This window comes from Mya arenaria, chromosome 15 (genome assembly GCF_026914265.1).
Source record: "Mya arenaria isolate MELC-2E11 chromosome 15, ASM2691426v1".
Classification (NCBI taxonomy): Eukaryota; Metazoa; Mollusca; class Bivalvia; order Myida; family Myidae; genus Mya; species Mya arenaria.
The window spans coordinates 849,228-860,154 of record NC_069136.1 but is presented as its reverse complement, the minus strand read 5'-3'; the positions used below and the strand labels follow the sequence as shown (position 1 = coordinate 860,154).

Sequence of the window (10,927 nt, the reverse complement as noted above, 5' to 3'; positions counted from 1 at the left end):
GAAACACTTTCGCTAACTCTGAAAGATTATTTTGAGTTAAGCTTATGTTTACCTTGTAATCGATCAACTAGGGAGATACAATTCTTGTTTTATGTTGACTGTTTTTTTATTCCACCGTAGACCATGTAATTTGGTGTTATCTTTTTCATGTTGAACATTAAATTTCAATAAATTAATGAGGTCCCTTTCAGGGACATCAGTTTTTCCAAATTTCGCAATTTTACATCCGGAAAATAAAACTGGTTTTACTTTTTTATCAAAGTCATATATCGTAGTGAAGGGCATTAAAGCTATTTGTCAATGGAATGCGAGATAAATTGATGTACTTATATTGACACATTGTTTATACTGTGTCGGCCTTATGAGAGCAAGGCCGCTCCGTTGAGTTTGCCCTCTTAAAAGCTTTGGAACAAATCATTTTCTATTTGTTGAGTCCCATTAAATAAAGAATTTTCGAGCATTTACGATCGTCAAATATTATAAATGCATTGCTATGTTTCTTATTTGACGGCCTTAAAACAGTTTATAGACCTATCCAGTGTTCTGGATAATAATCACTTCTGTTCATACCCTCACCAACATATGTATCGTTTGTTGGCCACGACGAGTCATACACGGTTATTCCACCAGATAGCCAAGCCCCCCACCAACCAAATGACCCGATGGTTATAATCACGTGATCACAACAAACCATGAGTGCAAAGTCTAGGACGGCTTCTTTAAAAGGGGAGTAATACACGTCGGGTCCTGACGTAATGCTTTTGCACCATTCCATACCATTACTGATGAACACAAAGTGGACTGTCTTCTTTCGAAACATGCTTCTGAAGTATTCCATAGATCTTTTTAGGTATGTTGCGTCCGACGGAACATAACCTAGTTTGACGTTAGCATCTGATGTTATATCGCCTCTTCGAACGTGCACACACACATTTACTACACCTATAATATTGTAAATAGTATCAACAATAGGTATGAAGGTTTTGTTAGCTACGACACGAATGGGAAGTTAAAACAAATTAGATGCTGCAATGAAATTGTATGCCTTTTGTGCGAAATAAACAGATATGGTTTTTAAGATGAAATGTCATTTTGTTTCGCCGTGGAGGTTTTATTGTTTTTTAGTCATTGTCAACCTAAGTTGTTGATCGACAAAACCGATAATATCTTTCAAGGACAAGACACCAGATATTCCGAAAAGAAAATCATTATTTTCTCAAAACTTACCTAGAATTACCAATTCGAAGTAGTAGGAAGCCTATGATGACTTTTTTACATAATTAAAATAATAATTTATCGCGGTCTCAGGAGTTTATCCGTCTATAAATAACGCATAATGGTTTCCGAGTTTATAGTATGTATATTTAGCATTTGAAGGTGCCGTCATAAGTACAGACATATGTACCGAAGCTTTTTTTTAATTTGATGGAATATACGTTGTAGACAAACCAAGTTAATTTCGCTTTGGAAAAATATCGTACGTGATGTGATGGATCAGTAAGTAAGATTCGATGCGTTGTAAACAAAGATCATATTTATTTAACTGTTTGACAATGTTTATTGTTCTTACAATGGTATAATCTGGTGTTTTGTCCCTTTAAAGGTATCAAATACAATTTAACATAATAATGTGTACCTGTTGATGATATATTATGCAGAAATGCGTTTGCTTTGTCCGTGAATTCAGCTTTCAAAGTAAATATTTTTCGCACTTCATCCTTTGCATTGTCGAAATATTTCCAACTTTGACGATAACCACCTAGCGTCCAATTCTGACCACCATCTAAAGACTCCACCGCTCTCTGATACGTACCATACTTTTCTTCACCGACGTTTGTTTCGTTAACTGCAGACACGTTAACGTAAAGCCGCGACATTTGGAACCATTCAAACATGAAATGATTGTACCGCAACTGTGGCGTGAAACCTCGTCTTTTGGCCACTCCGATCAAGGCCGCTATTTGAAACATAAGGTTTCCAGCCCTACCTTGAGGACCCTTGAATGACATATATGTGTTACAAGATTTTCTTCTACAAGCAGCGTTACACACTGGATGCGTTTCACCATTTATGCCCTCCCGCATTTGTTTAGTGGATGGAATGAATGTGTCGCAAGATTTGTTTTTGCTCGCAACGTAACTATCTGATTCGTCATTGACTGAATTCCGTCGTTTTTCAGTAAATGTTCGTCCCTTGTGTTGTCCGTACTTCAGCCAGAATATCTCAAAACATGTCATATTAAAAACACCGTTATCGAGATCGCAGGCTAGCGAAGAATAATTTCTTACCCCAAAAGTTTTCTCTGGATGTTTTTGAACTATCCTGTTAATTTGGGAATTCAAAACACCTCTCACATCCCATTGAGCTAATGCTTTTTGTTTTAAACAAATGTATGCAACAATAAATGCTGTAAACATTACTAAACACATATAGATACTTCGGTTATTCATATCACACGCCTGGGTTATGTATTGGATGATTCGTTGAAGAGAATTGTGTTACGAATTAACAGGTTATGTAACAGATCGCGACGTACATCAGACTCCGCATTGATTAGTTATCATCTGTGCACGCTCAATACAAGTACACATGCATGGAAAAATCGAACTTCAAATGTTGAAGAGTGAATAATTATTGTGAAAAAATCTAACTGTAAGAAAACCAATGACATATTTAAATAGATGGTCAAACATATTTTACTTGTTTTAATAACATAGTCGAGAATTTTCACTTTGACTTTTTTGGAGAGGCATTTCCGCCCGCTTTAGTGTCATGTTTCTTAACATTTTTGCTTAAAAGTTTTAAAACACTTCATTTTGAGTTAATATCATATTAAGTAAAATGCATTTATTTGGAAGAATACATTTAATAAATAAGTCCAACTAAGGGTAGTTTTTAAGCATTTTATTAGGTATAAAAATGTATGGTTACATGACATTATAGATATATATTTTTAATGCGAGGAAACTATAATGAATTGTCTACTAATTTTTTAAATAGACATGATAGACCGGGTAAAATATTTATGTGATATTTTGTTTATTTAATAGGAAATCCTAAAACAGGCGTATCCTCGAAACTTGTCAAAAATGTCTCATATCTTTTGGTCAGTATCTACAACGTGACTGTCATGAATATATACATTAGGAAAAATATTAAGTTATTTTGATGAAAAATAAATTTTATTATTTGCGCCAGATTGAAGTAAATTGTCGTTTGTCACGTTGCTAAGCAATTGGAATACTCGGTCGTTAATGTTATTACGGACTGGTTCACGATATTTAACGGTAGTTTAAGGTATAATTTGGACCGAGATTAAACCTGTCAATGAATCGTGAATCACTATTTTATGACAAACCTCGTGAATAGCGGATCGAAATGTTTGTTTTAATGGAGCTGGCAGAGTATTTTATTGTACCAATCCAAACTTTGTTTTATTAAAATTTACTTTTAGGCCTTGATAATTGCGAAAAACTATATAACTCCTCTATGGCAGTTTTCACTGTTTTCTCCATCGATCCATATACCTTTTATATCATTACAATGTCTTATCTTAAAAGAAGGGAGTTCTGCACATATGATAAATAAATATGGAGAAATTGGATCTCCCTGCCGACAATCTCTACCTATTAAAAAAATCTGACAGATATCCATATAATTGAACAGCAACTTCAGTATTATATAGAAAATTCTAATCCAACTATTAAACATTCATCCAGTTTTTCTTGAAGATCAGAGTCAATGGAATCCCTATGACTGTCACGATTTTGATAAAATAAAATAATATGTTTATCAGCAATAGTTTTCTTTTCTAGATTGCAAAACTATGAGGTTGCCTTCTCCCCATTTTCTATCCAGTCTGCTCTAGATCTAATAATGAAGCCTCTAAGCGTATTGCATCTTAGTTCATTTAGCTCAGTCTCTAAGATAAGTAATTGTTCTTTGTTATCTTCATTCATATTACTTTGTTGTTTGATAATATCATTTAACAATATTTCTTCTTGTTATCTCGGCCAATGGTATTTCCACTGACCCGGACAAGACATCTGCAATTTCTGATTGGCCCGTCCCTAAGAATGTCCAGGAGTTGCGTAGTTTTTTAGGGACTGCTGGTTTCTACCGTAGGTTTATACAGGGTTACTCTAAGATAGCCCATCCCCTTAAACAACTCCTCGAAGGGCACGGTTCCACCAAGTCTTCTAAGAAGTCTAGGAAATCTAAAAGAAATTCCCCAGCCCGTGGTCCTGGTCTGACGCCCAGCAACATTCTTTTGATCTTTTAAAGACTAAACTTACTTCTTCTCCCGTCCTAGCTTTCGCTGACTTCAGTAAACCCTTCATCGTCCATACAGACGCGTGTGGGACCGGTTTAGGCGCAGTTCTTTTACAGGAGCAGGAAGGCGAGGAGAAGGTGATTGCTTATGCGAGCCGAGGTCTTCGGGCAGGTGAGCGGAATTACCCCGCTCATAAGCTAGAATTCCTCGCGCTCAAATGGGCTGTCACCGACAAGTTCCACGACTACTTGTTCGGTAACACCTTCACTGTTTTCACGGACAACAATCCATTGACCTATGTTTTGGCGTCTGCGAAGCTTGACGCGACAGGTCACCGCTGGGTGGCGGCCTTGTCTGCGTACAACTTCGATATTGTTTACAAGTCCGGCAAATCTAATAACGACTGTGATGGTTTGAGTCGTAAGCCACAGATGTTTTCTGAAGCTGTCAAAGCTATTTGTCTGGCAGCTACTACTTCTTTTGCTGCTGTTGAGAGTCTTTCTTGTGATAGTGACGCAGTCCTTGGAGATGATATTTTTTCAGATACTGTCCCAGTTAATCCTGTCGATTGGGTGCAGGAGCAGGCCAAGGATGCTGATGTTTCCAGGGTTGTTTCCATCCTGCGGTCCGGTTCTCGGCCGATGGGGGAGGAGTTATCTCGAGAAGTCCGTTGTCTACTCCGTGACCTTTCATCTCTTTCTCTTGATAATGGTATACTTTACAGAACCGCTACCGTGGATGGTGAGCAGGTCCGTCAGTTAGTTGTTCCTGCTGCTTACAGATCTGTTGCTTTTCGTGGTATCCACCATAATGTCGGTCATCCTGGCGTCGACAAGACTCTATGGCTCGCCCGCCAACGCTTCTTTTGGCCTGGTATGGAATCCTTTATTAAGGATCATGTTTCTTCCTGTCTATCTTGTGTCTGTAGGAAGAGGCCTGTGGTACCACGTGCAGAACTCGTACCCATCAACACCACACGACCGATGCAGCTTGTATGCATGGATTTCTTGAAGCTCGAGAGGTCCAAGGGTGGGTACGAGGATGTCCTTGTCATAACGGACCACTTCACTCGTTATGCTAAGGCGATTCCATGTCGCAACCAAAAAGCGACTACCACCGCCAAGGCCCTATATGAGCACTTTATTGTGCATTACAGTTTTCCCGAGCAATTGCATTCTGATCAAGGGCGTAATTTTGAGTCTAAGGTTATTAAGGAGTTATGTACTATTGCGAATGTCCGCAAAACGCGCACTACACCTTTTCACCCTATGGGTAATCCTTCTGCGGAACGTTTCAACCGCACTCTTTTACGTATGCTTGGCACGCTTAACGATGATCTTAAGGCCAACTGGAAAGATTACCTTCCAGCCCTTGTTCAAGCTTACAACGCAACTAAAAGTTCTTTTACAGGTTTCTCCCCGCATTTCCTGATGTTCGGCTGGCATCCCCGTTTGTCCGTTGACGCTTTTATGGGCACCAGTCCGGGTAACCTTGCTGACTCTAATTATTCCAGCTACGCCGCAAAATTACAGAAACGTATGCACTATGCATACAAGCTTGCCAGAGAGGCCGCACAAAAGCGAGCCAGCCAGAACAAGGCCCACTATGACCGTCGTGTTCACGAGAATAAGCTTGTCATTGGTGATATCGTTTTGGTCAGGAATGTCAACCTCCAGGGGAGGCAGAAGCTCGCCATCCGATGGGAACGTAGCCCCTACGTTATCGTAGACGTTCCGTACGATGGTCAGCCGGTGTACAAGGTTCGCCTGGAGTCCGGCAACGGACCTGTAAGAACATTACACCGGAACATGCTTCTCCCTTTTCAGTCAATTCCCACTGACGAGGAGTCACCTGCACCTCAACCTGTCCCAAAAGCCAGACCGAGGACCAGAGCAGCCCCTACTGACGAGGAGTATGATGGCGACACTAGCTCGGAAGAGTCAAGTTCCTCCGCTGTCTATATCATCCCTCAGCGTCGAGATCTTCGTCGTTTCAGTCCTTCTCAACCGGCCACACGTGTCAATTCTTTAGCCCCGTCCTCTCCTGTCCATACCCCTCATATTGTCGCTCCACCTACGCCCAGTCCTGTCCCGTCCTTACGTACTCCTGATCCAGTTATTTCTAGACTTAGTCCGAGTCCTGTTACTCCCATACCCGTGCCCAGGCCGCGACGTACTAAACGTCCACCTGATAGGTATGGCGAGTGGGCTTATCAGCAAACAGCTGAATTCTTTGTTTGAGACTAAGTAGATTGAGTAGGCTTATGTATGAGTTGTACTGGTCTCATTATAGCATTTCAGGTAGTTTTCACAACAATATTAGTAGTTTTATTATTATAGCGCAGTGTACTATGGTTTTACCCATTATAATATTCATATTGCGTTACAGGCATTTTCATTGCGAAGCGACTGCTGCCCTTTGTGACATATATGTATTAACAGTTGTATCTGTTTGAGATATACTCTATTGTATTTGCCACATCCTTTGTCTCATGTTTTATAAACAATACTTAAGCCTTTGCTATACATTATGAGATTTTATTTTTCTCGTAATATTATTTGAATACAATATCGTTGACACTTAATATTGATATCTATCATATTTAATTTCTTTGAGATAAAGTTATTTACTCTCTTTAGCCGGAAAGTATGTTTCCTGAATGTAGGGTACATTCCAACCAGGAGGAGGAGTATGTAGCAAGGTGCATATTTCAGTATTTTATTAGTTTGTGTGTTTGGTATGGTTCTATATCGTATATCGTTTTGTATTCTTTGTGTATCGTCGTGTTTAGTGTTGTGCTACGTGGTTATTGTCCTCTGTGCGTTACTGTCCGTCTATATCCGTCAATGTCCGTCTATGTCCGAGTGCGTCAGAGCGTGAATACTGGTTATGCGAGTTTGTCTAAATTTATAGAGTGATTGATTGGTTCATAATGCCTTTTCCCCTTTTTCCCGCTTCATTGCACACGCCCTTATTTATATATACACATAAATCATTCCGTTCTGAATCATCATCGACGCAAGTCAAGATTTCAATTGTAACAGTTGTTACTATATTCTTACTTATTTAATATTCGCTCTTATCTTTGAGCTCAAATATTCATTCATATTTAATTATTATTTAGACGTGCCTGGTAAGTTTATTGCTCATAGTTCTTAGAATGTTTTATGTATTTAACCGCGAAGTCTCCCTTGATATATTTACCGATCACTGTCCATTGTCTTTGTATTTGGTGTTATTAATAATATGATTATGTTAGCATATACTTTTATATGTTTTATTATATGTTTTAGGTTTCGTTCGACTACGTATAAATAAATATTTTCGAACTCCGAAGTTGAGTGGTTTTGTCTTAGTACACCCACGCTACATTTATTTCTCTTTTGAGATTGATAACTTGGTACGATATAGTTTTACCTCTAATATCCATTAATAAAGTTTCTAAAAATAGTTCATCATTAATTACAAACTGTATTTCTGATCTATCCATTTCTATCACAGCATCACTATCATATACAGGAATAAATATTGTAAAATAACATCAATCTTTTTTATTATACATTCTAAATATTCAATATCTAATAAAAGTGAGTTATTAAATTTCCAAAAGCCTTTACCATGCTTGATAACAGAAAAACATAATTCTAAGGTAATAATGGAATGGTCCGATTTGTAACAAATATCTGTTTCACATTTCCTCACAAGATTTATCAAATTATTTGAAATCAAAAACAGGTCAAGTCTTCCCTGCTGAAAGGGCTCCAAGTTTAAGTTTTTGTATATCAATGCTGTTCTCTATATGGATCTAATAAGTTTTTATCAGAAATTTTAGCAACCCTTTCCTAGCTTTAACATTATGATTACTTGTTTTATAATTAGTATAGTCTGATTCTGAATTTAATATAAGGTTATTATCTCCACAAATAACATACTTATTTATATTATTAAGCGGACGTGATATTTTTTCGAAATGATTTTTAAATCATTTGGTATTTTTGATAAAATGTGTGGAGATAACAACGATTTTTGTTGTAATATGTTTATTTTAATCAAGACAACTTTCGATACATTTTAACTCCTGTTTTACATATGCATGACCCATGTGAGGGGGCATAAAAATGTGGCCATGGTGATATATTGGATAACTTCCAGTTCAAGGTAATTATAACGTCATATTTTGTTTTTGTCTTTTAACTTTTGCAAAGATATTGAAGTGTTGTGATGTGCTAGTCTTCTTGAATTGTCAATATAAAGACTTTTGTTCGAACTTGTAAAAATACATGACACTTTGACAGTCTCCTATCTTTTCATGCATTCAAATGTAGACGTAGATATCGCCTAATTCTATCGTAGAAAGATATTCATAGTCTGAATCCGATAATGGATCATACATTTGTCCTAGAAAGAAATCGCCGAACCCAGAATCATCAGCCATGTTTGTTTTGACAGGTGTTGCAGACGAACCGTAGTAAAAACCGCGTTAATTTTAATTTGTTTTTATTATTTGTTCAATGCGTGTTCTTTTGTTATCAAATGAAAAATCAATCATTTTTCAAATTACATTTCTATTAAATAATGTCTTTCATTGAAATTCTTCGTAAAACATCAAAAGAAACATGTAAACAAGCCGGCATTCAACAGAACATGTGCCCTGCTATATTTAGCATCATCATGATGCACTTATCGCTTGTTACGAAAATTTCATTTTATGTTAAGGGACATACATCAAATAAACATAACGAGTCTCTTCAAAATCTGAATGCAACACAGCAACGATTTAGTTAAGGCGCATCATATTTCTGTATATAACAATATAACAGTTTTATATACAGACTTCGTTAATAGTTAAAAGCTTTATAACAAATGTCCGAAACAAAAATGATATACGAACATCGTTAACAGTCAAATGCGTTACAAAAAATGGCCCAAACAGTAAGTTATACGGACTTCGTTTACAGTCTAGCGCGTTATCACAAATGGCTCCTAAAATATCACTCTCATAAAACTTTCATTTTTATCAAACAAAACTACAATTTGCTAGATGGCATTCAAATCTCACTATCAGTAATTATTGTAGTTAAAGTCAGGACCAAACATTCTTGCAAGTTCTTCATAATATGGCTTGTAAAACTCTTTAGAACAGTCCTGGTTGAATTCCAAATATGTTCAGAATTATATATCGGCATTGCTACTGCGGTGGACTTTTGTGACTGGGCACTTCTCGGCGCTAAAACATAAGTAATACACACCCAAATAATTGATTGATGCAGTGGTGTCAATCGTGTCGATTGATACACCATACTGAGTTCTTCATTCATAAAAATGATATATTGCTAGAACCTTTAGATATTAAAAATAACTGTCAAATGCGAACTGTACGAAAAGGTAACGTCATGATCTTTGTCGTCATCGTCGACGTCGTCACCATCACCTTCTACTTTACCATGATCTAATTGTCATAAACGTTTTTTTAACATCATTGTATTCAATATCTTTATCTTCTACGTTAGTATAGTTGCTTTCATTATCCTTGTCATGTAGGTTTCATTATCCTCGAAGTGTAGGTTTCATTATCCTCGTCATGTAGGTTTTACTATTCTTGCCGTGTGGGTTTCATTCTCCTGGTCGTGTGTGTTTCATTATTCTCGTCTTGTTTGTTTCATTATCCTCGTCATGTAGGTTTAACTATTCTCGTCGTGTGGGTTTCATTCTCCTGGTCGTGTGTGTTTCATTATTCTCGTCTGGTTTGTTTCATTATCCTCGTCATGTAGGTTTAACTATTCTCGTCGTGTGGGTTTCATTCTCCTGATCATGTGTGTTTCATTATTCTCGTATTTTTGGTTTCATTATCCTCGTCGTTCTACGCCGAACCCTAATGTTGGCCTAGAGGTTCTGACTTTAAGCCCAAAACGAACATCCTACCTATCTTTCCTGTTTTGGACAAGTTCAGTATGACCAAATATACTATACGTTAAGCATGACTTCATCTCTCTAAAATGCTTTGAATAATATCATTTGTAACCAAATATTACATTACAAATTTCTAAATCCAAATATAGCCAACAAAAGAGTGCATTTAAGAATAAATATAATGACAAAATAAGTTTAAAAGAATATTAAAAACAAACAAATATCGAGCTTTAGTAATTGTGTTTAACATTGCAGAATTCCTTTTCTTGACGCCTGTTGTAAACATCCCCAAAAGTTGAAATAAAGATTAAATGCTTGTGTTTTGTTCCTACATGGTACGTAAGTGTTAAAACTGTAAACTGACGCTAAACCTATATATGTATTTTATTTTGTTTGGCCTTACTTTTATATCGCAATCGTCTTTTACGTTATCGTAGTCTCTGTTACCCACAATGTCCAGGTCACACTTTCATCAATTCCATCATGATCTTTTATGTACAGCAGCATGTAATCAGCGCGCTATATTTCAATTGCCGAGTCGGTTATCACCATTATCATCTACGTTACCATTTGTATCTACGATACAAGTGTCCTCTTCGTTACCATCCCCATCTACGATACATTCGTCCTCTATGTTACATTGCTTATCTACATTGCATGTGTTCTCTGCGTTAAAATGTGCATCTAATATACAACTGTCCTCTACGTTACCATGTATATAAACGATAAAAAAGCCACCTATAT

General features: G+C 37.0%; 1 protein-coding gene across 1 annotated transcript; it reads right to left on the bottom strand.

The window, feature by feature from the left end:
- Positions 1-239: 239 nt before the first annotated feature.
- LOC128220045 (galactoside alpha-(1,2)-fucosyltransferase 1-like) lies at positions 240-2,237 on the bottom strand. The gene is made up of 2 exons (XM_052928292.1): positions 1,637-2,237; positions 240-942 (listed from the first exon to the last, which is right to left on the bottom strand). The coding sequence occupies exons 1-2, from the start codon at positions 2,235-2,237 to the stop codon at positions 524-526; spliced, it is 1,020 nt and encodes a 339-aa protein (XP_052784252.1). The 3' UTR covers positions 240-523.
- Between the last annotated feature and the right edge of the window lie 8,690 nt (positions 2,238-10,927).